General features: G+C 49.4%; 2 protein-coding genes across 2 annotated transcripts; both read right to left on the bottom strand.

Annotated features, from left to right (window-relative positions):
* Positions 1-39: 39 nt before the first annotated feature.
* On the bottom strand, positions 40-11,406 carry Tmc4 (transmembrane channel like 4). The gene is made up of 15 exons (XM_021166093.3): positions 11,222-11,406; positions 10,361-10,565; positions 9,142-9,287; positions 8,566-8,798; positions 8,333-8,454; positions 6,054-6,201; positions 5,363-5,530; positions 5,030-5,193; positions 4,217-4,343; positions 3,872-3,969; positions 1,701-1,884; positions 1,308-1,438; positions 1,079-1,234; positions 364-442; positions 40-259 (listed from the first exon to the last, which is right to left on the bottom strand). Exons 1-15 carry the CDS (start codon positions 11,274-11,276, stop codon positions 191-193), a joined length of 2,085 nt encoding a protein of 694 aa, XP_021021752.3. The 5' UTR covers positions 11,277-11,406; the 3' UTR covers positions 40-190.
* A 176-nt stretch (positions 11,407-11,582) lies between these two features.
* Positions 11,583-26,520, bottom strand: Mboat7 (membrane bound acylglycerophosphatidylinositol O-acyltransferase MBOAT7). Its single transcript, XM_021166423.3, has 8 exons — positions 26,192-26,520; positions 25,476-25,554; positions 25,243-25,372; positions 24,682-24,808; positions 22,004-22,163; positions 19,195-19,555; positions 17,341-17,517; positions 11,583-12,637 (listed from the first exon to the last, which is right to left on the bottom strand). Exons 2-8 carry the CDS (start codon positions 25,549-25,551, stop codon positions 12,247-12,249), a joined length of 1,422 nt encoding a protein of 473 aa, XP_021022082.1. The 5' UTR covers positions 25,552-25,554; positions 26,192-26,520; the 3' UTR covers positions 11,583-12,246.
* Positions 26,521-26,589: the final 69 nt, after the last annotated feature.

Here is a 26,589-nt window from a genome sequence, read left to right as displayed (position 1 = left end):
CTGTCCGAGGCTTCAGAACAGGGTTTCAAAACGCAAAGCGGCCTTGACTGTTGTTTATTAATACGGTTCAATTGAGAGTGTAGCATTCGGGTGGCAGAGAGCGGGGGATTTGGTTCCAGAGATGAGAGGGTCCCATCACTTGATATATGAAGTCACTGAAGCTGAGGGGCTGAAGGTTCAGCCAGACTTATCAGGAAGCTCCATTCGTTGAGCTCAGAGCCACAGCTCGCTGGGCCAGGAAGACTTTATTCTGCACTTCCTGCGGGCAAAAAGGAGCGAAAGTGAAGAACACCTTTTCATTCCACCAATGTTCTTCTTTCATAGTCTCATAGAGCCCTTTCCGGGGAAATCAGCCTGGCTCACCGTCTCTATCTGGCGTTTGAGCTCAGAGATGAGGCGTCCGTAACAGTTAGCCAGGGCTATGGTATACATCATCAGGATGCTATGGAAGACAGGAATGAAAATCACTCTAGAAAAAAACATCATCTGCATCATATGGCTCCTTAGAAACCAGGCTGGAGAGATGGCTCGTAACCGGAGCACTGGCTGCACTTCCAAAGGACCCGGGTTCAATTCCCAGCCCCACATGGCAGCTTACAATTGTAACTCAAGTTCGTTACTTCACACAGTCACACTGTCCAAATACCAACACACATAAAAATTAAATGAATAAGTAAATTAAAGAAACCAATATCAGGATCCTCAAATCCCTTAAAGCCCTTCTTGAGACTCTGAACCCGAGTCTTTATCCTCTCCCCTCAGACCCAAAAGTTCAGATCCTTTAACCAGAGGTTAAACTAGAGGTTCAGGCTCCATACCTCCTCCCCCTTCATCAAATCCAGAAATCCACACCCTAGCCCTTTCCTCAGACCAGGAATCCAAACCCAGATGTCTTTTCTTAGACCCTAAGCATTCACACTCTAACTCTCCTGCTCTTGATTTATAGGCATCCTGGCCAGCCCCACTTCTCTGTTGTATATAGGCATCCAGCCCTCCTCTCTAGCACTCGGGTGCCCAGCACCCAACTCTTTTCTCTTTCAAATACTAAATTACACACATTCAAGCTCTGACTGCTCACCTAGAGAGGATCAGAAGAGGTACAGTAAAAGCTTGCGTTCCCAGAAAGTAGAGAAAATTCTGGGCAGTCTGAGGGAGGCTCTCAATGGACTCAGGGATCTGGGCCCAAATGGACAACTTCCCTCGGAACGGGCCACACAGTTTGGAAGGTGGGATCCTGTATGGGGAGACACACTGGATTCAGTCAAGTCGGGCTAGAGTGAGAACAAACAGAAGTCTCTCATACTTACAGGAAGATACTGTAAAGCACAGGGACTGCAGAGATCGCCAGACCCACAAGGAGTACCAGGGGGAAAAAGAAATTTGCTGTGGATGCTCGGAAGGTGCGGGAAGCCGGTGAGTAGATGGAGAAGAGAGTTATCTGGTAGGGAGAGGCGAGGAAATGGAGGCGTGAGACTCAAGAGTCAATCCTTTGCTTTTCCCTGTTTCTTATCTTGGAGCTTTGGCCTCCTTTGGGGGCTGGGACCAGATCTCTGAGCCAATAGGACTCTGACTTCCAGCTCCCTCCTCCCATCCTCAGGGCACAGTAATCAGGGCCCTGATAACCGTCCTCCTTTCTCTAGCCCAGGACTACAGCCTCCAGCACCTGTCAGCTCAGACCCTAGGCTCCTCCTCAGACTCACCTTCTTCAGGCAGAACAGTATGAGGAACTTAGCAGTGTTGATCAAAGGTAGTAAAGGGCAGAAAAAGCTTCCCACCCAGACCACGGTCTGAGCATAGATGAGCCCCAGCACCTCATCTGGCACCTGGAACTCCAGGGTTCCCGACAGACGTCCCAGTGCCCCAGGACAGAGGCCACAGAGTATCCTGAAGGGCAGAGTGGGACAGTCATAGGCCTGCCCTTTGGCTTTCCTAACTCTACCACCCAGCCTATTTCTTGATTTTAGTTTTATTTTTTAAATATTTATTTTTTAAAAAGATTTATTTATTCATTTATTTTATGTATATGAGTACACTGTAGCTGCACAGAAGGTTGTAAGTCTTCATGTGGTTGTTGGGAATTGAACTTAGGACCTCTGCTTGCTCTGGTCAACCCCACTTGCTCAGGCCCAACAATTTATTTATAAATAAGTACACTGTTGCTGTCTTCAGACACACCAGAAGAGGGTGTCAGATCTCATTATGGGTGGTTGTTAGCCACCATGTGGTTGCTAGGATTTGAACTCAGGACCTTTGGAAGAGCAGTCAGTGCTCTTACCCGCTGAGCCATCTCACCAGCCCCAGCCCATTATTTTGAAAATGCTTTTGAGGAGCTGAGCTTTTGTGAGGTATGTCCAAGGACAAGCCTGATCTTAGTTAGCTGGCCTGAAACAATAAGATAGTAGGAGTTGGCTGGGTAGTAGCTGTGTAAGCCTTTAATCCCAGCATTCAGGAGGCAGAGGCAGGTTGGATCTCTGAGTTCTAAGCCAACTTGATCTACAGAGTAAGTTCTAGGACAGCCAGGGATTCACAGACAAACCCTGACTTGGAAGCAAACAAACAAAGAATAGTAGGAGTTGAGTTAGAGAGAAGTAACGAAAAAATAGGGGGTAGGGATTAGGTAAGGACAATGGAAGTAAAAACTGGGTTTAAAAAGTGGGTGGGGGGCTAGATGTGATGTGATGACTTATACTGGTAATCAGAGCCATAGGGAGGCTAGATCACCACCAGTTCCAGAACAGCCTAAAGTACAGTCCGCCAGTGTCAAAGGGGGATGGGAAGATGGTCAGTGGTGAAGGACCTCACACAGCCATGGTGGCACACACCTTTATTCCAGCACTTGGGAGACACAGGCGTTCAAGGCCAGAGTGAGTTCCAGGACAGCCAGGGTTGTGTAGAGACCCTATCTACACACACACACACACACACACACACACACACACAGAGAGAGAGAGAGAGAGAGAGAGAGAGAGAGAGAGAGAGAGAGAGAGGGAGGAGGGAGGGACAGTTTTCCCAGAGAATCAGAATTCAACTCCCAGAACCCATATCAGGTGGCTCACAGCTAACTATAACTTCAGCTCTAAGGGATGGCAGCCTTTTCGTGTTTCAATGGGCACCTGCACATACCTATCCACTAACACCCAAACTTAAAATAAACAAATCAGAGAAAGAGAGAGAGAGAGAGAGAGAGAGAGAGAGAGAGAGAGAGAGAGAGAGAGAGAGGGCTCAGCAGTAAAGAACATTCACAAGAACCAGAGTTAAAAGTCCCAGAATTCAGACAGCCTCGGATACTTGTAACCTCAACACTGAGAGGATCAGAGAGAAGATTGCTGGGGCTTTTTGGCTGTGAGTACCAGGTTCAGAGAGAGACACCCTGTCTCAAAGGAATAGACAGTGATAGAGGAAGACATACAAAGCCTTCTTCTGACACCCCACACACACACAAGCACACAACATATGTTCACACAAACAGACACACATGCACACCAATAAATAAGAGAAACAAAATTATAAAGATGGGGCTGGGGAGATGGCTCAGCGGGTAAGAGCACTGACTGCTCTTCCAGAGGTTCTGAGTTCAATTCCCAGCAACCACATCACCATGGCTCACAACCACCCATGATGAGATCTGATGCCCTCTTCTGGCGTGTCTGAAGACAGCTACAGTGTACTCATATAAATAAAATAAATACATCTTTTTTAAAAATCATAAAGGCGGTTGGGGTATCTAGCTCAGTGACAAACTGCCGTGCTTATGCATAGAGCTCAGTTAAAAAGAATAGAAAATAGGTGGAGCACAATATAAGAACAATCCCATCGGGATGGGGCCTGCTCTAATAGGGGCAGGGCTACCAGGAAGGGCAAGGACACTTACTTCCTAGGAAACTGGACCAACAGCGTGACCAACAGGCCCATCAGCAGATCAAAGAGTACAAGTTTGTACATCTCCTGGCCCAGCCGAGTCTCCCAGCACTGAAGAAGGAAGAAATTGGTAGATCAGACTCTCCTGCCTGGAGGCCCAAGCTTCCTTCCAAGGCTCCAAATTGTCAGCAAACATCAGAACCCCACTCGTGAATTGTGTGGGTGGGCGCTTCACTATTTATCAATATTCATGCCATGTTTAGCTTCTTTCCAACCAAGGAGCAGTCCACCCAGTTCAAGGACCCCTATCCGACCTCTAGGCCCAAGAATCCCACCCGTGTGCCCACAGCGTTCTCACTGGAATTTCTTTGTAATTATAGCCGCAGGCCTTGCATCCTTCTGCCTCCATGTTTCCCCCACATGTGATCTGACTCCACAGAGAGATCAGAAGGAACACCAGCGAGGCCAGACGCAAAAACACAGTCCTGCAAGATGAAGGGACTCACACTGAGGTAGTGCCTCCTGGATGCACACTCATGATCTCCTCCTCCACTTCATGTTTTTCCTACCCACCCCCACTTTTCACAGAGCAAGGAACTGAGTCTCAGAGTTTAAGACCAGGACTCCCTGGATTCCATATGCATGGGACTTCACTGCCTCATTCATATGTGTGTGTGTAAATAAATGGCGAATATGCCAATATATGTGTGTGTGCGTGTGTGTGTGTTCTCCTGTTTGTATTTGTGTGCACCACAAGCATTCTGGTGCCTGCAGAGGCAAGAAGAGGGAGTCTGATCCCCTGGAACTGGATATTCAGGCAGTTGTGAGCTCTCTGATGTGGTTTCTGGGAATCAACTTCTGATGCTCTCCAAGAGCAGTAAGTGCTCTTAGCCACTGAGCCATCTCTCCAGCCTCTTTTTGTCTAAAAACAATAACAACAAACTCCCTCCCCAACAAAACAAAACACAAGTGTGTGCGTGCCATCGTGCAGTCCATTCTCTCCTTCTGCCTTTACACTGGTTCTGGGGATGATCTCAGATGTGCACAGCAAGCACCTTTACCCTCTGAGCCAGCTCTCCAGGGTACTTCTCTGCCTTATTTGTAGAACCTTTTCCACCTGTCCCTTTCCCCCTTCTGTCTGCATTCCCATCCCATCCCATGAGTCCAGAACCTAAGCAGGATCAAGACGATCTGTCGGCTTTGAGTGTAGCCCTCTAGTGAGGCAATGAACTTGAACACAGGAGGCAGCACAAAGTTGAACAGAGAAATGAAGATGGATGGTAGATAATCCACCAGAAGCTTGAGTAGTGGGGTCTGTCGGACAAGGGGTGTCTCCTGAAAGGGAGAGAAGGGAGCTGAAAGCCCACCTGTAGCCTCTTCTTGTCTTAAAAGACCCTAAAATCCCAGGAATTCTACACCCCAGTTCACTGCCACAGGGCTTCTTCACCTGTGGAAATGTGAGTTCTAGGACCCAAGGACCTTCCTCCTCCAAGACCCTCTGTACCTGTAGTGTCAAAGTGTACTCGGTGGCCCAGTAGATGCCATAGAAGGCCGCCCCGAGCAGCGCGAGGACCAGCACGTTGAGCAGCACCCTCACCGACCACACCTTGGCTCGCTGGCTCAGAGTCTGCTCCGCAGCACGGCGCCGGACTACTGCTTCCTCTAGGTCCACCTAAGGCCAATAGGGACTGCTTCTGGAAATCCGTCCCTTCAGGCCTGACTTTTCTTCGGATTGAACCGATATAGCCCTCTCCTTGTTCCATACTTTACAGGGCTGTCCGTGGGACCATTTAATTCTTGGGGCACTGGGCCTCTGAAGTCTGGACTTGCATCCCAGGCCTGCCGCTCCTTAGTTCAACCCAGAACTCCAAATCTCGCCCTACCTTCTGTCCAAGGCCTACCCTTCTTTGGCCCAACACAGAACCCCAGGATCCCCCTCCTCTGAGACTTCCAGCTAGTTCACCTTTTTGAAGCCACGTCCTCATTTCACTTGGGACCAGTCTTAGTTCCGTCCCTTTTCTAAATGAATTCCAGGTCCCAGCCCCCCAACCCTCCCACCCCGTCAGTCTCCTCCATGGCAGGCATTCCTAGCCTGGCTTCTGCTTAGTTCTGTCTCTTAGCAATGCCTTGCTTCCTATCTTAGTTGGATCTTGTCTGGTTCTCACTTAGTGGTAGCTCCACCTCCCCAAGCACACCTGTAGTTCATACAAAATGATGCGCTGGCGCAGCCGCACGTGCACGTCCCCGCAGAGGCCAAAATTCCATGCTGAGAACACTCGGTGACTGTAGCTGGTCAGAATGTCTGACTCCGCCAACAGTGTCTCCTTCAACCCGGACACCGAACTGAAAGAACAGACCACCGGAGAAGTATTGGTGGGGGCACCTTACTTACGGAACATACACTCAAAATCCTGTGACCAGGTGCCTCCTGCTCAAGTCAGATAGTTACACAAAGTCTTTGGAACCAAAGGCTAAGAGATCTAGGAAGCAGACACCCTGAAGAGATAGGAGAATTTAGGGGACACTGCCAGATCTCCAGAGGAAAGAGGGAGATATCTAGAAAGAAGAGACAAGAGAAGAACGAAAAATGCATTCTAGAGAAGAGGTGAGCTGGTCTGACAGCATGGCCTTGTAATCCCAGCCCAAAAGAAGCTGAGTTAGGCGGATTTCTGCAGGTTCGCAGGCCCTCCTGGATACACAGTGAGCTTTAGGCTGAGAGGTGCACAGGGTAACACAGTAACTGCCTTGAACTGCCCATTCAGACAAGTGTTTGAGAGCCGGCAAAGACCTAGAGAGACTGAGTAGGAGGAAAGGATGAGAACAAAAGGAAGAGAAAACAGAAATGGACAGAGAGACTATGTTTACCTTCAGTAGCCTCTCCTTGCCCCCTGGACAACTAGGGAGTGTCCCCACATGATCTCTTTAGAGATCTGTTCTTAGTATTTGGACCCGAGGCAACATCCCTTCTCCTGCAAATCAGAAGGCATCTCTATATTTAAAAGAAACTGTCTTAAAGCTTCTCCCAGCTCCCAATATTTAAGTATTTTCCTGACATAACCAGCCAGCAAGGCATGTGTGTGTTTGGTGCATGTAGTGTATGCATAAATACACGGTGATAGTGTGTGTGTGTGTTTGGAGGCCAGTGATGCACATTAGGTGTCTTCCTCTATCACTCTCCATTTTGTTTTTCAAATGGTCTCATTCATTGAACATGGAACTCACCATTTTAGATAGACTGGCTGGACAGTGAGTCCCTGGATCCTCTTGTCTCTGTTTCCCTCCCCCAGCCTCCAGTGCTGGGGCTACAGATGTGTATTGCTGTCATACCCAGCTTTTCTGTGGGCTTCCTGGAACTCATTCTGTAGACCAGGCTGGCCCTGAGTCACAGAACTACCTGCCTCTCCAGTGCTGGAATTAAAGGTGTATGTCACCTCTGCCCAGCTACTTTATTTTTTGAGACAAGGTCTCACTATGAGGGTAAAGCTGGCTTCAAAATCATGATCCTAATGCCTGCCTTCACCTACCTAGTACAGGCCTGGGCTCCCAGATCCATTTATTCATGTTTTATATTTGTTCATAATTTATATTTGTTCAGCCAGGTGTGGTGGCACACGCCTTTAATCCCAGCACTCGGGAGACAGAGGCAGGCGGATCTACAGCCTGGTCTACAAAGTGAGTTCCAGGACAGCCAGGGCTACACAGAGAAACCCTGTCTCGAAAAAAAAAACAACAAAAAAACCAAAAAACCAAAAAACCCCCAAGAGTTCCTGTTCTTCCTGCCTCCACCTCCCAAGTGCTGGAATTTGAGACAGGAGCCAGTAAGCTTAGTATTCTAATTATTTTTCTTTCTACATTTATTTATTTTGTGTGCATGTGTGTTTATGGGATGGCACCAGCGTGCCATGCCATGTGTGTGGTGGTTAGAAGACAACCCATGGAGGAGGTGGCTTCCTCTCCTTACTATGGGGCCTCTGGGGAAGGGTTCTCAGGCTTGGCAGAAAGTGTTCCCACCCGCTGCAAAGTCTTGCCAGCCTAGTGTTCTACTTCTTGATATCACTGGATATTGTGAGATGGAGCCTAGAGTAACCTGTTTTGTGCCCCTCCCTCCCTCCCTTCCTTCCTTCCTTCCTTCCTTTTCTTTCTGAGATAGGGTCTTTCAATGCCAAGTTGGCATTGAACTCAAAGATCTACCTACCCTGCCTCCTGAGTGTAGAGATTACAGGCATGGGCCAACATACTCAAATAGGATTTTTCTGTGCAGCTCAGGGCGGTCTTCAATTTACTCTGTAGCCTAGGCTGACCTTGAATTTAAAATAATCATCCTGTCTCAGCCTCCTAAGTGATGACTTTAGGCCTCCTCTCCTGGCTTTAAAATACATTTCAATGTTGAAGAAATGACTCCTGGGGGAGGGGGTGGGATCTACCACCTCCAGTTTCCCCTGCCTATCAGAATCAGGATGTGGGCATCACTAACCGTCGTAGGATGCACAGCAAGTAGATGACGCCGATGGCAAAGACGGAGCACAGGTAGGTGATGGCCAGGTTCGATCGGGGTGGGTAGAACCCATAGAATAGAGGGGACCACTCAAGGTAACCCTGGGGAGGAAGAGGCAGAACAAATAGTAGGGCCGAGTGATCTGTATGTGTGTCGTCCAGGAAACCAGGCTTCAAAAGTAAGGAGGTTCCTCTGGGGACCATGACACCCACCTCTCCAGAGAGCAAGTTGAAAAGCTGGGTGGGGAAGGCGACCAGGCCATGAGTGTGTAGAATATAGGAACCACAGGGTGAAGAGATGTTAGGGCCAGGGGGACCTGGAGGAGCCCCTTCCAGCCAGGTGGGGATCAGCTTCATGCAGATTTCAATGACAGATGCCCCCAGGTTGAGAAAGAGCAGGAAGCGCAGCAGGGAGAAGTAGGACTCAGTGCCTGCTCCAAACTGACCTGCAGAGGGCAGCAGAGAGGCCTCAGGTCCCTTACCAGTGTAGTTCCAACCCAGAGACCTGGCCAGAGCGCTCCTCCCTCAGACCCAGGAATCTATAACAGAGCCCTGACTCCTGGTCTGACCCTGGGGTCCAGAAACCAGCCCTCCCCCCTCAGATTTCAGTTCTCTTCTCTCTGATTCAGAAGGGTTCAGGCACTAGTCTTCATCCTTCAGACCAGAGCTGCAGGAACCAGACCTTTTCCCAAAGGCCCAGGGGATAATCTCCACTTCCCTCTCTGTCAGACCCAGGAAACCACACTCTAGCCTCAGACCCCAGGCCTCTTCCTTTAAAGCCCAGCACACCCCCAATTTTCTTCAGCGTCCATGCCCAGGGCTGTATAGTTTGAAAGCCTTCTTTCATTTTTCCCTTGGTCCGGGAAAGCTGTCGGGTCCAGTAGGCAGCCCTAGATTCAGAGCCAGAAGCCAGCTGCCCTGTAGCCTGGCTCTTCCTGGAAAGAGAGCAGAGTCAGAGTGAGAAAATGCACGGTTTGGAACCTACAAACTGGGAACCACCCAAAGACAGAAACAACACGATGTAATGAGGACAGGCATCGTGGTACTGTATCCATAAACTGGAATACTCTTTAGCAATTAAAAAGGAACCAAATCTGAGCCGGGCGTGGGGGCGCACGCCTTTAATCCCAGCACTCGGGAGGCAGATGCAGGTGGATTTCTGAGTTCGAGGCCAGTCTGGTCTACAAAGTGAGTTCCAGGACAGCCAGGGCTACACAGAGAAACCCTGTCCTGAAAAACCAAAAAAAAAAAAAAAAAAAAAAAAAAAAGGAGTGGGGGGGGGGAACCAAATCTAATTTACACGTAAGAAGCCAGACATACAATAATGATGGAGCCATGTCTAGTAGTATATGCTTATAATCCCAACAGTGAGGTCGCGGCAGTGGAACTGAGAGTCCCAGGACAGGCTGGGGACAGGCTGGTAGATTAGTGACAAGCTTTTGAAAGAAAATGAGTCCAGTGTGGTGACCACTCATGCTCGTAGTATCTCACCTGGGAGCAGCGGGCAGAATGATGAGGGCAAATCAGAGGTCAATTAGGAGAGATAGTGCTTTCAGGTCAGCCTGGGGGCAGAGTGCAACCCTCGCTCTGTTTTTGTCTCAACAAAACAGAACAAAATGGTTGGCACATAAGGGCATTTGTGACCAAGTCAAAACGAGCTTGACCCCTGAGACTCAGATGGTAGAGAGAGAAAACTGACTCCTTTAAGTTGTCCCCTGAGCTTCACAGAAAGCTGTGCCACACCCATGCTTGATCTCAGGGACACACACACACACACACACACACACGAACATGCACACGCACACGCACATGCACACACATACAAAAGAAAAAACAAAACAAGAAGGAAGTTTGGGAGAAGGAACAAAAATAAAAAATGATCAAGTCTTCCTGAGTCTCTTAACACAAGGTTCAGAGCAGGCCCAGGCTAACCCTACCGAGCTGGTGGCAAGGAAGTAAACAGAATAACTGAAATCAGGAAAGGGTGTGTCAGTAAAGAGGCGCTCACCTGTGTACCCGCCTTGCCTGCATAGGCCAGGGAAGTTCCCGGGAAGGGTGAGATTCCATCTGTGCAGTTTCTGCAAAGGCCTGAAGGCTCCTTCCTCCATCATCATCATCTTCATCCAGTGCTCCCCAAGGGAGCACACCAGGGCCGCGGTATCGCAGCGTAGCAGCGCTGGGGAGATCGTTCAGCACAGACGCCAGCGATGGACCTGGGATGAACACAAAGGATTGAAAGACAGAGGAGTCCAGGCTACAAGCCTTTCCCCTCAGATCCATAGTCCAGGCCACAGCCCATCTCTCAGACGCAAGGGTGCAGGGTTCAGGCCACCTCCCTCAGACCCTGAAGCCAGGCCCCAGACTCTTTTCTCAGACCCAGGAGCCCATGCCCCAACCTTCTTCAGATACAGGGGTCTAGGCCCCAGCCCATTTCTCTCAGACCCAGGGGTACAGGCCTAAAGCCTCCTCCCTCAGACCCAGGAGTTCAGACTCGGGTTCTCTCCCCTCAGATCCAGGGCTATAGATCCCATCATTTCTCCTTCACACTGGGGTTCGTGGCCCTAGACTCTCCCCACACGGAGTCTAGGTATGAACTCCCATATCCCTTCTACTCTAAGAGTGAATCTAAACTTCAACTTCCCGTTCCCTTATTGATGAGTTTAGAATCCTGGCTCCTCACAAGTCTGATATTAGGGTCCCAATTCCTGACTCTGTCCTCCAAGACCGTAACTATATCCTTGTACTGTTTTTCAGGAAATCTGAGTTTCCTTCTCAGGAAACCCAGGAAATGAAACTCTTCTTCGAGTCTCAGGTTCAGGAACTCAGCTTCCTTTATGAATGGACCTGACTTTGCAGGACTCTCTCCTACCTGTTCTGGCTTTCCGGGAGCTAGAGCAGGCTGGGGACTGGCCCCAGGCTTCCATGTTTGTGGACGGTACAGTACTTTCTTTCGGCACCCGTTCTTTCTGTCTCTGGAGGCCCCAGGGCAGGGACTGCCCTCGGTAAGGGAGGGGCCTGCTACAGGTCTGCACCTGGCCACTAGGTGACCCGGGTGACTGTGGAACATTTCCTATAAAGGTCTCCTGGGAATTGAAGTCCTCACAGCCTCCCCAGCTGCCAAACTTCATTGCAGCCAGACCCCCCCTCCCCCCAACACACACACAAATGCCACACTGGCATTCTGGGCCAGTGTCTTTGGTTTGTTGCCCACAGTTATACTCACAAACAGATGCATGTGTAACACTTTATTGGGAAAGCTTTATACACTCTGGCCTGTGACAGGCCGAGGATGACACTGGGTGGTAGGTTGTATGGGGAGCCCAGAAATGGCTCAGGCAGAAGCTACTGTAAGCGCATTGTCCCCCTGGGCTTCTCACTTGTACATTTCAGCTTCTCCTTCAGCATGTGTAAGACCATGGTCTCTGAAACACTGGTTTGATGATAAAAACAAAGAGGAAAACAAGAAGGCTATCCCTCCCCTCTCCCAGAACCTGGCCCTGAAGTTCCTGCCCCAATACTGGGGACCCACTGGGAGTCTATCTAAGATGCCAGATGACCACTGGTCCCTGCAAGGGCATTTTTGGGAAGTGTGGCTTTTTGAACATCTGAAGATTGTTGCAGAGATAATAGGATCAAGAGTGGACAGTAATACCCTGATGTTAGCAGAGGAAGGTCTGAAAATGTCAAGATGCTGAGAGAGCCCAAGAGAAGGATACCCTAGCTTTAAATAGGAGGCAGAGGAATTATTTGGGAAGAGGGAATCCTCTCCAGGCTCTTAGCCAAACAAGGGATTCTTCAAGGGTAAAGGAAACAAACAAACAAACCAAACAAACAGCCTGGTTCATGGAATTCCCAAAAAAGCTTGAACTGGAAGGCAGGCCAATGCAGCAGAGCTCACTCTTCCCGGAGCTTTTCCTTCGCTTGGCTGCTGGTGGCCTGGGATGGTGTCTTCCTCTTGCTGGGGCTGCCCCCACCCAAAACCAGCCCCAGCCCCAGGCAGGCCAGGGCTAGAAAGTGGACCCAGAAGTAGATGGAGGCCCAGTACCGGAGTGTGTCAGCCATGGAAAGGAGCACAAAGCCCATGCACATGTAGTCGTAGGCACGCATCTTCAGGAACCAGTGGACCCAGTCCCAGGCTTTCTGGCCCCCGGGGCTCAGGTGTCTCCGCAAGGCTGACTCCAAATAGCCCTCAGCAGCCAGGCACAGCGGGATGGTCATGAAGCTTAGGTAGTAGCCAGGGTGGAGGCCATGCCAGTAGGCACTCAACAGCATGGTCCAGGCACTCCTGGAGGAGGACATTGAGTCAGGACACACAAGTTCAAGCTTCATTCCTCACCGTCTCATGCCTCCCTTCCTCAAGCCTGGGAGTACAAGGCTCAGCCCTCCTCCCTCAGATTTAGGAGTTCAGGCCCACTCTTCCTTCCTGCATCCTGAAAGCCAAAGAGGCTATGATTGTCACTGGGAACTGAACTCAGGACCCTGCATACACCAGGCAATAATGCAGCACTAAGCTGCATCCCTAGCATGCTCAGACAGCTTCTTAATAATCATATTGTTGAGCCAAGCGTGGTGTCGCACGCCTTTAATCCCAGCATTTGGGAGGCAGAGGCAGGCAGATTTCTGAGTTTGAGGCCAGCCTGGTCTACAGAGTGAGTTCCAGGACAGCCAGGGCTATACAGAGAAACCCTATCTTGAAAAAAAAAAAAAAAGAGAGAGAGAGAAAAAAATTAATTATATTGTTAAATGTACATGTGTGCACCATGTGGGTGGACAGCCACCTGAGGAGGTCAGAAGAAGGCATCAGATCCCCTGGAACTGGAATTATAGATGCTTTTTTTTTTTTTTTTGCCTGTGTATATGTCTAGGTACCATGTACGTGCTCAATACCCTTGGAGCCCAGAAGTTCCCCTGGAACTAAAATTGTGAGCTGTCATGTGGGTGCTGGGAATCAAATTCAGATCCTCTGCAAGAGCAGCCAGTGCTCATAACCACTGAGCCATCTCTCCACAACTTACTTCCCTAACTTTTCAGTCCACAAATTCTGGCTCTGACTCTGCTAAGGAGGACGGAGAGGGAAGCATCCTCTACTACATCCTCCAACAGAGCAGTGACCAGCAATTCTGGCAGGAGCAGGAGCTCATGGGTCCTGTCTCTCCTGACTGACATACCAACTCTGCAACGACAGAACCACGCTGACTGGATTATGATGAGGGCAGCAGGGCAACCAGAAGTGAACCCTGTTTATTGTACAATCTAAATTCTATTTGTAAATGCCAAGGAAATCTCTCAGCCATAGCAAAATAAATAAATAAATAAATAAATAAATAATGTAGCCAGGCATGGTGGCGCACACCTTTAATCCCAGCACTCGGGAGGCAGAGGCAGGCGGATTTCTGAGTTCGAGGCCAGCCTGGTCTACAAAGTGAGTTCCAGGACAGCCAGAGCTACAGAGAGAAACCCTGTCTGAACAAAACAAACAAACAAACAAACGTCTCCTGAAATGGGGTAGTTTAGTGGTTATACTGTATTGTTTTGTTGTTTTTTAAATTTAATTTCATTTATTTTGGTCAACTCCATGCAAGCTAGTGTCACTTGAGAAAAGGAAATCTCAATTGAGAAAATAACCCCCATCAGATTGGTCTATGCAAGTCTGTAGAGCATTTTCTTGATGACTGATGTGGAAGAGCCCAGCCTGCTATGGGCAGTGCTACTCCTGGATAGGTGGGTCTAGGTTGCAAACTGAGCAAGCCATTGAGAGCAAGCCAGCAAGCAGCACTCCTCCATGGCTTCTGCTTCAGTTCCTAGCTCCAGGCTCCTGCTTTGACTTCCTTCCATGATGACAACTGTAAGGAAAAGAAAACTATTTCTTCTTCAAGCTGCTTTTGATCATGGTGGTGTTTTATCACGGCAACAGAAACCCTAACTAAGACAGCAATGAAGCAGTTGCCTGGGGCCCTGGAAACCACAGAAATCTCCAGATGTTGCCATATGTCCCCTGAGGGTGTAGCATAATTACTGCTGATTGAAAATAAATGATCAAAATACTGGGGTGCCCTGGGCTTTCACCTGACCTTGATCCCCAGGGTTTTAATAGTGTCATCTATAACTGGTACCATTCAAATGTCCTTTTTAAAAGGACAGGGTTTCCATGTAGCTCCAGCTTGCCTCAAACTCCTGATCCTCCTGTCTCCACTTTCCAAGCGGTATTGTGTGTGTGTGTGTATGGTGTGTATACATATATATATATATATGTATGTATATATATACCACTACTTGCAATTACTACCAACTGAATTACAAACATCCCCAGCCCACACTCTTCTAACATTTATTTATTCATCTGTTTGTGTGTGTGTGTGTACAGTCCTGTGTGCCATGAATTACGTTTACTGTTCAGAGAACAACTTGCTATAGTCAGTTCTCTCATTCCCCCATGTAGTCTTGGAGATGACCACCATGTAGGCTTGGTGGCATTTGCCACCTTTACCAGTTAAGCCATGTCATCAGCATGTTTTTTTGTATGTTTGGTTTTGTTTTTATTGTTGTTGCTTGGAGATAATGTCTCACTTTGTTATCTAGGCTGGCCTTGAACTCACAATCCTCTTGCCTTAACCACCCATCCCCCGCCACCTACCCAGTGCTGTGAGCACCACCTCGCTTGGCTTCAGTGTCTCCTTCTAGCACCAATTCCTAAAGTGCCAGCATCACATTACCGTCTACCTCTCCAATGATCCCCAGGAGGATAGCCGACAGTCTCCACGTTAAAGAGAAAACTCAAGTCCTTACTCCTCCTTACACATGGCCCAACAGCTTCCTCCTGGTAGGTCTTCCCCTTCTGGAACGGCTCTCCTGTGCCCTGGGTCACTTGAGAACCCACTGCCTGGGAAGTGGGCTTCATTTCTGCTCTGCTTCTGTCAAGCCCCCTAAGCCCCAACTCTTCCCCTCAAAGCCAGTGTCAGGCCTATTAAAGAACTCCTTCCCTCCATTACTCCCATCTGTACATCCAAAGGCTCACATTCTTCTCCCTGTTTCACCTCTGCCACCCACTCACCCTCATGAATTCTCACTACAGAGCCAGATCAGATTGTTTCTAATTTTTTATGATGCTGGAGATGGAGTCCAGTACCTTGTATGCATCAGACACACAGTGCATCATTAATTTTTTTTTTAAAGATGTCAAACCTCCTACGTTACCCTCCTGAGTGCTGAGACTATAAGTGTGTGCCACCATATCTGATTCTGAGTGAATATTTTGAGATTTACTTATTTTTTAATTTATTTTATGTATGTGAGCACACTGTTCCTGTCCTCAGACACACGAGAAGAGAGGATCAGATCCCATTACAGATGGTTGTGAGCCATCATGTGGTTGCTGGGAACTGAACTCAGGACCTCTGGAAGAGCAATCAGTGCTCTTAACCACTGAGCCATCTCTCCAGCCTGAGTGAATATTTTTTAAAGAAAGCTTTATTTTTATTTGTGTGTGTATGTGTGTGCGCGTACACACGCACTCACACAAGTTGGAGTTATGCAGATGAGAGCAGTGCCTATGTAGGCCAGAACAAAGTGTGTTTGATTCCTAGGAGCTGGCGTTTCAAGTGGCTGTAACCCTGATATGAGTGCTGGGAACTGAGCTAGGATGCTCTGTGAGAGCCATACTCAATCTTAATCACTGAGTCATCTCTCCAGCTCCTAAGAGTGACTCTTTAAACCACAGTTCCCATCATGGCCAGGCAAACCTAGCTCATAAATTGTCATCATTAACTACTTATCAGGGCATCTCCGTGGCCACTGATCACACCTGGCAGTTTGGAAAGGGTTGAATGTTGGCCTTAAAAAGAAACAAACAAATAAACAAACAAAACCCCCAGAAGAATGAGAACAATTTAAGTCTGTTGGTCAGATTGAGGACTAGTCTGCAGGTCCCACCACTCAGGCCACTGGATGGGTTGAAGGCACCACTGAGTGGCAGAGTACCTGTTCTGCAGACACTTGAGCAAAATGGGAAGAAGGTGGATGGAAAAGAAACAGTTAAAAAAAAAAAAAAAAAAAAAAAAAGCTGGGCAGTGGTGGCGCACACCTTTAATCCCAGCACTCGGGAGGCAGAGGCTGGTGGATTTCTGAGTTCGAGGCCAGCCTGGTCTACAGAGTGAGTTCCAGGACAGCCAGGGCTACACAGAGAAACCCTGTCTTGAAAAAACCAGGGGGCTGGTGAGATGGCTCAGTGGGTAAGAGCACCCGACTGTTCTTCCGAAGGTCCAGAGTTCAAATCCCAGCAACCACATGGTGGCTCACAACCATCCGAAACAAGATCTGGCTCTATCTTCTGGAGTGTCTGAAGACAGCTACAGTGTACTTACATATAATAAATAAATAAATCTTTAAAAAAAAAAAAGTGTGGGGTACTATGCGTGCCTCTCCGCCTTAAAAAAAAAAAAAGAAAAGAAAAAAACCAAACTAAAACAAAACATAACCCAACCCAACAAAGTTGGCCAGGCATGGTGTCACAAACCTGAAATACCAACACTAAAGGGTCAGAGACAGGAAGGCAGCTGAAGTTTGAGACTAGTCTAGTTTATATAACAGTTAGCATTACCTTATCTGAAGGAACCTACAAGCCAGCAAGGTAACGCACACCTGTGCCACAAAGACAGTTCTGAAAGTCATAGTGGGCTACCAATCTAGATTAAGGCCAGCCTAGCCTATATGAAGCTCTGTCTACAAATAAACAAGATCTGTCAAAATAGCCCAGGGGTAAAGATACCTGTAGCCCGATGACCTAATCTCATCAATGTCTGGATCTAAGACGGACTTACTGACTACACTTGAATGAGGTAGGCCCAGAGGATTTACCTCAGAAGGCCCAAGAAACTACAATTTCCATAAGCCTTGGGCCTTAGGGCCCAGCTAGAGAAGCCCCAGACTACCATAGGTCATAATGGCAGATAAAGTTCTGCACTGTCTCTGATACCAGGTGGGCTCCCTCACCTCAAAACGTAGGAGCGGAAAGGTGCGCTCTTGTAGATGTACTGTGCCAGCCACCACTGCACGGTCATGTTCCAGTACCGCATGCCATCCCGCACACGCACGCAGAAGTCTGTGCCATAGCAGTCGATGTTACGGATGGTCTCATAGTCATACTCCAGGGAAGCTGCAATCTCCGGACTGGGGGTGGGGGTGGGAGTGGAGATGAGGATGGGGACAGACATGCAGCTCAGCCAGGCCCCTCCTGACACCTGCTTCTGTCCCAGCCCGATGCTAAAGAGGGGGTTCTGGACAGGCGACAGCTCCCTCTCTGGCTGTGACTTTCGAGGGCCACTGGGGAGGATAGGCCAGAGGGAGTCGGGTAGGTGGGGCACAATTCACTAATAGTGGTGTGCTCTTGGTAACTAGTAGGGCCTGATACAGCCACAAAAATCTTTGGAGAGTTATGGTTGCTAAGCTATCAAGTCCACTGGCAACCAAGCTCAGAAATATTGAGAATAGCTTCCAAGTATGGGCCCTTCTGAACTGTGGGGCAGAGCAGCTGCCAGTAAAGTATCCACTCTAAAAAGGTGGTTCACGGTTGCTAGGGAGATATTCTAGGCCTTGTGACTCTCAATGATCTCTGTTGCTAGGGAAGAGGCATTCCTTAGCAACAAGGCCCAGGCTGTTCAAAAAAATCTTTTCAGAAAGGACTTCTTCCCTGGTCCCTGCGATTGTTCGAGAAGTGTCCTCGAGAAAGATGCTAGGCGCCTCGCCTATGTGAACGTTCAGTGTCTTCTGGACATGGGAGGGGGACTTGTAGATTTAAAACAGCATTTAATCTCTGCCTGACTTCACTGCAGGACACCCTCCCTCTAGCAGTGAGTGGTTGATCCATGGTTACCAGGGCAGTGGTAATCAGTTTATATGAGGTGGGGGGTGCCATTACCACCAACAGGATAATGACAACCGGGGGAGATACAACCCTACCAAGGAGTGATCTATAATTTAGGAGAGGCTGCAGTCCCATTCCCTAGCAGGAAGGCTGACAATGGATTCTAGAAACAGTTCACTACTGGTTGCTAGGGACACCATTTCCCTATCAGCAAGGAGTGATGCTTGCTGAGTAGTAAGAACCTTAGTTACTAGTTTTGTGACGTTCTCAGCAAGGATGGTGCTGGAGCTTGGGGTAGCTTTACTGGTAAAGGGAAAGCCTCAGCAACCGGGGAAGACAACCGGTGGTTGCTGAGAACCGTGCTCTCCACAGCTGGAGGAGAGCAGCCAAAGATGTTACTTCCTTACAAATAGGGCAACTGGGAGGTGCTGTGTGAGAACATCCCATGGTGAGCTGCTCGCTCTAAGCAAGGCAGGCAGTTCACAAACAGGCACAAACAGCAGGGCTCTCAGCAGGAAGGAAGGAAGGAAGGAAGGAACCAAGGTTGCTAGGGATATGGCATTCTCAGCAGAGGGGCTGTTCAATTGCTAAGGAATGGTTTCCCTAAACACAGATGATGGACCCACTACTACCAAAGGATAGTATCTCTAGCAACTGGGAACAGCCTGGATCTTGGGGTGACTCTTCCATAGCAACACAGGGTAAGTATGTGGTTGCTAAGATACCATTTTCCTTTCCCTAGCAATAGAGGACAATTAGCCATACTGAGGGGTGACGAATGCAACAAGGGGCAATCTGTAGGTACCAGAAACACATAGTTTCCCTAGTGGCCAGGGAAGGCAGGTGATAGTCACCAGGGGGGCAATACGCTGCCAACCACTGCTGGTTGCCCTACACCCTGCTCCCTTCCCTACTAGGGGCAGAGCCAACCCTTGGTGGTGGGGCCTGCTGGGTCTTGGGAAGCCTCCCTCCCGCCGCCTGACCTGCTAGGGGGTGGGCATTGGAGGGTGGGGCCGCCCCCGGCCCGGGCTTTGGCAGCCACAGGGTAGGCCCCGAAGCCCGCGGCAATGCAACCGCACTCGGCCGCAATCCAGGCCACGTAGAAGCGCATGCGGAAGGCGAAGAAGACCGGGATCATGTAGAAGAGGCGGGTGGGCAGCGGGCGGGCGTAGAAGGCGTCCTCACGCACAGCTTCCAGTGGGAAGAGATGGGAGGACAGCAGGAAGAGCAGGCCAAAGAGCGGGGCTGGCCAGGCGCGGCGCAGCAGGGGCCTCAGGCTGGGCACGGCTTCCGGGAAGGGCTGTTCCAGCCAATCCAGGTAGGTGCGGTAGCGGAAGAATGGGCCTGTGGAGGTGGCAAGGAGCAGGTGGTTGGATGCTGTGTATCTGAGCCTACTGGGGAGGTGGGAGGTGAAAGGAGGAGGAGGACGGAGAGATGGGAAAAGGGGGGAGGGGAGTAAGTGGAAGAGTTGGGGACAGAAGGTCTGTAAACGGAAGAACCACAGAGAAGGGGAGACATGGAGAGCTGGCCCAAGGGAAGGGAAGGGAAGGGAAGGGAAGGGAAGGGAAAGGAAGGGGAGGGGAGGGGAAGAGGGGGGAGAGAGGCAGACAGATACCAGGAAACCAGTGTAGATATCCCTACAGGGAAGAGCTGGTTCCTGACCACTTTTCATAAGCTCCTTCTGGATGCTGAGAGGGCTTGGGCAGTAGAGGGGAGACAAGCAGGGAAAGGAGATGAGTTGAGGTTCTTGAGGGATGACGGGATATGGACCAGGAAGCATCGATGGGGAAATGAATGAAAAGATGGATGCTAAAGCCCTTGCATGTTCACCACAGACCACGAGTATGGTTCCATTTACATCTTTATAGACAGAAGTCAATCAGTGGTCTGCAGGGATGGAAGAGGTTTGGTGTTGATGACTAAAGGTTAGGTGGCTCCTTTTCAAAGACAAGGCTGTTCTGCAAACAAATACACACTGGTGGTGGTCTCACAAGTCTACGGATATATAAAAGCCAGTGAGTTGGGGCATTTTAAATGGATGCACATGTGAATAACAGCTCCATAATGTTGTAATAAAAAAAATAGACAAAGAGAAAACCAGGGCCGCGGATTATCGGTCAGTGGTAGACATCTATCTAACATGCATAGGCTCTGGGTCCAATCCCCAGTATCACATACAACAACAGAGACAAATAAGCAGTCTGACAGGCATGGTGGTGTACTCCCGTAATCCGAGGCCCTGAAAGGCTGAGCCAGGTCCTCAGTTTAATTAAGACCAGCCTGGATTATCTATATAGGGAGACCCTGGCTCAGACAAAACAAAGGGGGCTGGAGAAATAATGAAGTAGAATGTTTACTGGTCTCCCAGAAGCCCAAAGTTTGGGTCCCAATTCACCTGTTGGGTGGTTTATAATTGTAATTTCAACTCCAGGGAATCCAAATCCCTCTCTTGACCTCTATGGGCATTGTGACATGGAGTACATAGAAACAAGCAAGCACACACACATACACATATATTTCTAAAAATAAATAAGTCAAAAAAAGCAAGATGACTTAGTGGGTAAAGGCATACACACAGAAGTGAGCACGGGAGTGCTATCCCTGATTTTACAAGATGGCAGGCGAGAACCAGTTTCAGAGCATTGTCCTCTGACTACCACACGCACAAGTACACACGTACACACACACACACACACACACACACACACACACAAAGAGAGAGAGAACATTTAAAAAATTAAAAACAAAAGGAACAAAGCCAACACCTGTGAGGTATGTCTAGCAATGTAGCTCAGTTGGTAGAGAACCTGCCTGGCATCAGTCCTAGCACCAAACAAACCCATCATGATGACTTTCTGAGTCAGGTCAGGTGGTATACACCTGTAATGTCACTTACCCAAGAAGCTAAGGTAGGACAATTGAATGGCCAAGCCTATATGTAGAGGTCTTGTCTCAAGATAAAAAAATGTTGCACAGCCATGGTAGTGTACACCTTTAAATCCCAGCGCTCAGGAGGCAGAGGCAGGCAGATCTCTCTAAGTCTGAGGTAGGCCAGCCTGGTCTACAGAGTGAGTTGTAGGACAGCCAGGGCTACACAGAGAAACCCTGTCTTGAAAAACAAATAAACAAAAAGGTAAAGAATTTACTTGTGAGGCAGAGGTAGGCAGATCTCTGTGAGTTTTTTGTTTGTTTGTTTGTTTTTGTTTTGTTTTGTTTTTTTGAGACAGGGTTTCTCTGTATAGCCCTGGCTGTCCTGGAACTCACTTTGTAGACCAGGCTGGCCTCGAACTCAGAAATCCGCCTGCCTCTGCCTCCTGAGTGGTGGGATTAAAGGCGTGCGCCACCATGCCCAGCTCTCTGTGAGTTTTGAGGCCACCCTGCTACATAGAGAGTTTCAGAATAAACATAGGCTACATAGAGAAACCCTGTCTAAACTAAAACCAAACCAAACCAAAAGGCGAGGATATAGAACTCAGTTCTTGAGCATTTGCCTGGAGGAAAAGATATATTTTCTGAAACTGAAAGATCCTGGGTTAGGAATATTTACTCCATGGATGGCAGAAACCCAGGCTTACATAGGCCTGTCTCCTTTAACTCTCCTATTGGCACCCTAACAGGAGAAAAAGGAAGCAATCCTTCAGGATTAGTTCCCACAGTAGACAGATATGCTCTGACAGGACAGTAGCTGACTGAGTGTAGGTAGCCTAGGACAGAGCCAGGGACATAACACAGGAACAGAACTCTGGGTAGAGCGAGGCAGAGGATGACCCAGAGTGCTGGGCAGGCACTCACCTGTCATGATTCCCACGTAACAGTAGCTATAGCTGAGTGTCTCCATCAAAGAGGGGACATCAGGCAGGAGGCCCAGCGTAGGCTCCTTGTGGAAGCCGGAGGCTATTTCCTTTCTCTGAGCCAGATGCAGATCCTGGACTTCACTAGCTAGACTCACCAACTGTGGGAAGAGAGAGGAAGGCAAGTGATTGGCGTCCCCGGCCATCTTCACATCCACTTCATCTCAGCCTATGCGGTAGGGCTGAGGTCCTACCTCACGGGTGACACTGCATTTCTATTTCTTTCTCTTTTTAAAAGATTTATTTATTTTATGTGAGTACACTGTCGCTGTCTTCAGACACACCAGAAGAGGGCGTCAGATCTCATTACAGATGGTTGTGAGCCACCGTATAGTTGCTGGGATTTGAACTCAGGATCTCTGGAAAAGCACACAGTGCCTTAACCTCTGAGCCATCTCTCCAGCCCAACACTGCATTTCAAGGGTGGTAGAAGGTAGTTGGTGGCTATCCTCAGGGCTCAGTTCTAGACCCTTTTCTTCTTCTTTCTTTTTCTTACTTTAAAAAAGAATATATTTATTTACATCTTAAATGCTCTCCTATGTCCAAGTGTCCCCTCCCCCACCCCTCACTTTCTCCTCTGAGAGGGTGCTCCCCGAAACTCCCCAGCACATCAGGTTTCTGCAGGGTCAGGTGCTTCCTCTTCACTGCGGCAGACAAGAAAGCCCTATGTGCTGGGGGATTCGGTCCAGCCCATGTACAGGGTAACCATGTATGCTCTTTGGTTAGTGGCTCAGTCTCTGAGAGCTGCCAGAATCTTCCTCTCTACTATCTCTTTCTCTCTCTCTCTCTTTTTTCTTTCTGCTTTCATACAACTCCACAGCTTGTTTGCTTGCTTGCCTGCCTGCCTGCCTTCCTTCTTGTTCTAGTGCTTAGACACAGGGCCTTGCAAACATTATGTAAGCGCTTTAACACTGAGCCACATCCCAGCCCCACCCCCCGCCCCCTTTTATATTTTGAAACAAAGACATGCTAAATTGTTCAGGCTGGCCTTGAACTTGTGGTCTTCCCAGCTCCCCTTTAGGAGAGCTGAGATTATATTCCTTTCTGACTCCACTGGGTAGGGATAGGGGGGTAAAGATGTCCCAACTGCCCTTCTAGATCTACTCAACCTATCTTAGCCTGAGACAAAACTCTTAAAAGGCCACATCTGTGTCCTGCTTCATGTTAGTCTCAGTGGACAGAGCCCCAGCAGATAGAGAGAGGCAAGAGAACCAAGCCAGCACTTCTCCTACTTCTCCCTGATTTCAAGGGGTAGAATGGGGTTCTTTTCCCTTTTAGGCTCCACAACATACAGTTCTTCCCCTGACCCAGCTATTGGTCCAGCTTTTTATTTTATTTTTTAAAGAATACTGTCTCCTTTTCACCAAGCCATTGTCATAACCCAAACCCCTCTAATCATCCTCAGAGCAACATGTCCCACGTGAATCGGATCACCTGCCTACAGCCCACAGTGTATGTAGATCAAGCTGCTTCACAGTCACCTGACTTTCTGTTCCAGGCAGGGTCTTATATATCCAGACTACTCTCAAACTCCTCATTCTGCGGCCTCACTTCCCGAGAGCTGGGATTGCCACTGTCCACCACCCCTGAGCCTTTTGGGTTTTTTGTTTTTGTTTATTCGAGAGCCACTCAGTCTCGGTGTCAGGATTCAAACTTAGGTCAAAAACAAACAAACAAACTGCTTCCTGAGGGGTATCGTGCGCCACAGGCCACAGTGGCCTGGCTTCTGTTGCCCATTCAGCCACATGCTATTCAGAAAGTGTGTGGACGTGGCCAGCATAGTTTGCAATGCCCAGCCTGTTCCTATCTACATGTGCAGGTTCGTACACACCCAAAAGGCACCTCTTCCAATGCACAGCTGACCAATCTCTGCCTAATGTTGTGTCTGCCATAAGAACAAAGATCTCTGGAGAAACCAGTTCTCAGCCTGGCTGGACTGTCCATGGCTATGTTGCTGGAGCCTAGAGCATAGCAAGCGCTCATGGCTGTCGTCGTCCGGGCTGGGGACTGATGACAGTCACTTCTTGCCCTTTTCTTAGGTGATTAAGATTCAGATCCATGGCCAAGAATGTAGCTCATTTGGTCAAGTGCTTGCCTAGTGTGTTGAGGTCCTTGGCTTGAGTCCCCAGAACCATAATAAACCAAGCACAGTGGTGCAAGCCTACAATTCTGGCACTCGGAAGTTGGAGGCAGAATCAAAAGTTCAGTGTCTTTAAAAATGAAAAACCAAACCTGCACTTTGTCCCAGCTTTGAGCCCTTGGGCCAGATACCTTCTCTATAGAGTAATTTTCCTCCTTGGAGGACGGTTTGCTACAGACTCAAGAAGAGCATGTTAGCAAAACACACTGGGAAGGTAGATTCTAGGTGTGCCAAATGGCTTGTGATAGAGCACTCAGGTTATCTCCTTACCCTGCAATGAGTGGAGAGGTGAAGACCTGCTCCAGAGGATGTGGGAGGTGAACTCTGTCCCCAGGGAAAAGTGAAGTCCCAAGCTTAGGGTTTGTGAAAGATAAAACTCCACAGCCCTCCCCCTACTATGTGAAAGCCTGGGAGGAGAAAGCAAGGAGGCTCCCCAGCTCCCAGGGAGACTAAAGGAAGTAGTGTTCGCCAAGTCTCACCTTCAGTGTCAACAGCAGCTGGACAGCATTGGTGAAGGGCGTGGGAGTGGGCAGGCCCAGCAGGCTGAGGGCTCGGAAGAAGAGGAGATAGGAGAAGGTCCAGGCAAGAGCCAGGGCATGGCAGGAGCTAGGACAGAGGTGGGAAGTCATAGTGTTGGGTACAGGGACCTTAGCCTCTGTTTCCTTCTCCTGAGTCTGGCTTCATCACCCACGCCTGCCCCCGCCCACATTCAGACAGAGAAGAAGAGGTGAGAAGACTGGTGGGTAACAGAGACAGAAGAGGCACAGCCAGAGATAAGAAAAGAATGACGGGCATTAAGAGAAGCTTCTGGAAAAAGGCACTTCAGCCAGAGCCCAGCCTGACTGAGCTACGGAAGTCAGTCTGCCACATGGATACTGAGGACTGGGGCAAAGACACAAACAAGGTGGGAGAGGAAGAAAGATGGCCAAGGCATAGCAACACACAGCAAGAGACTAAAGGAGAAGAAATGGAAGACCCGAAGAGGAAACAGGCTGCTGCTTCTCTGCATCCTTTTTCCTTTCTCACCACCTAGTTCTCACCAGGGCTGGGCCTGAATGAGGGCCCAGGTTCCCAAGATGGTGATCAGAGAATGCAAACTGTGGGGGCCACAGGTGAATAAGGTGAGCCCCAGGCCCACAGCTGCTGCCCCCCATCTCTTCAGCCCAGGTCCTGAAAGGAAAAGGTAAAGTATAAGCCTAGAACCTTCGGGAGAGGCGATTCCCACCCCAGCTCCCTCACCCTAATTTTCCACTAGACAAGGAACCTGACTCACCAGCTTTCTTAAAGAGGAAGCCAACAGGGATGGAGATAAGAAGGACCATTAGATATGTCCATTCTTCGGGTGTCATGGTCTGGGGGAGGAAGGACTCACAGTGAGAACCAGTATTCCAGTCCCTTCCTCTTTTGAAGACAGTAGAATCCCCTACTTTTGAGAACCCAGGACTCCAGCTCACTCTTCCTTCCCGGACCCAAGAATTAAGCCCCCACCCCACCCCTTTGCCAATGTTGAAATCAAAAGTACTTCTACTTCCATTTATGACCCACACCTTCCGGCCAGAAAAACAATCCTTCACAACACCCCTCTTCTCTGAGAGCCCAGGAATCTGTATCATCCTCACCCTCCTGAGTACATTGGAGCCCTTCAGGGTTCTGTCTGGATCCCCAATTTCCTCTGCGTCTTACAGGACCCAGTACTCCCACTCCCGCCCAGGTCGGAAAAGCCCAGCATTTAGCATCCTGTTCTCCAAGCTCCGAGCTCTGGGCTCCTCTTTAAGCCGTACCTCGGAGAGAAGGCAATGACCCTGTACGATCTGCAAGCACCTTTCGTAGCCCAGCCCCGCGCAGCGAAGCCCAGCGTGTATCCGATTCCGCCTCGGCAGATCCACAGGCGGTTACGCCACCCAGCCGGGCCACGCTCCGGGCGCCGTCCCCGCACCCCGCCACCCTACGATCTTCGTGACGCCGCCATGCAACCCAACCTGGGCCCACCTGAACCGTCCGCGGGCCAGGAGACTGCGGAGCCCCTTTTCGAGGCCGCCTCGGCTCGCGCCACGCCTCCCCAGCTCAGCACGCCCCCGCACTGTCGGCTCTGGAGGGCGCCGGCAGGGCTGCGCGGTCCAGGCCCCGAGAGCCGCGGCTGTACGAGTTACAGCACCGCAAGAAAGGTACCCAGAACACCACTCTGCCGCAAGATGCCCGTCGCGATCTTTCTAGGAGGCCCCCGGGCAAAGAGCTGCCAGTACGTGAAGGGGCGGGGTTTCGGGTCAGAGAGGCGGGGCCAAGATCTTCGAGTCCAGTTGAGACTTGAGGAGGAGGAGGGACTTGGAGCTCAGCTTTCGGAAAGAGACAGACTTTCAGCTTCGGATTCCTTCGGGCACACTCGGTCA

The sequence above is a fragment of the Mus caroli genome, unplaced genomic scaffold, assembly GCF_978045245.1.
Source record: "Mus caroli unplaced genomic scaffold, Mus_caroli_1 scaffold_8, whole genome shotgun sequence".
Lineage (NCBI taxonomy): Eukaryota > Metazoa > Chordata > Mammalia > Rodentia > Muridae > Mus > Mus caroli.
This window is presented reverse-complemented; position numbering and strand designations above follow the sequence as displayed.

Bases quoted from the DNA above. Each gene is read 5' to 3' on its own strand.
- Mboat7 (XM_021166423.3), bottom strand. From the start codon at position 25,551: ATGACACCCGAAGAATGGACATATCTAATGGTCCTTCTTATCTCCATC. The intron at 25,373-25,475 runs GTGAGTCAGGTT...TTTTCCTTTCAG, and splicing joins CTTCCTCTTTAAGAAAGCTG to GACCTGGGCTGAAGAGATGG. The intron at 19,556-22,003 runs GTGAGTGCCTGC...CCACCTCCACAG, and splicing joins TTACGTGGGAATCATGACAG to GCCCATTCTTCCGCTACCGC.
- Tmc4 (XM_021166093.3), bottom strand. From the start codon at position 11,276: ATGGAAGCCTGGGGCCAGTCCCCAGCCTGCTCTAGCTCCCGGAAAGCC. The intron at 10,566-11,221 runs GTAGGAGAGAGT...TGTTCATCCCAG, and splicing joins CTCCCGGAAAGCCAGAACAG to GTCCATCGCTGGCGTCTGTG. The intron at 5,194-5,362 runs GTACAGAGGGTC...TCTCCCTTTCAG, and splicing joins AGTACACTTTGACACTACAG to GAGACACCCCTTGTCCGACA.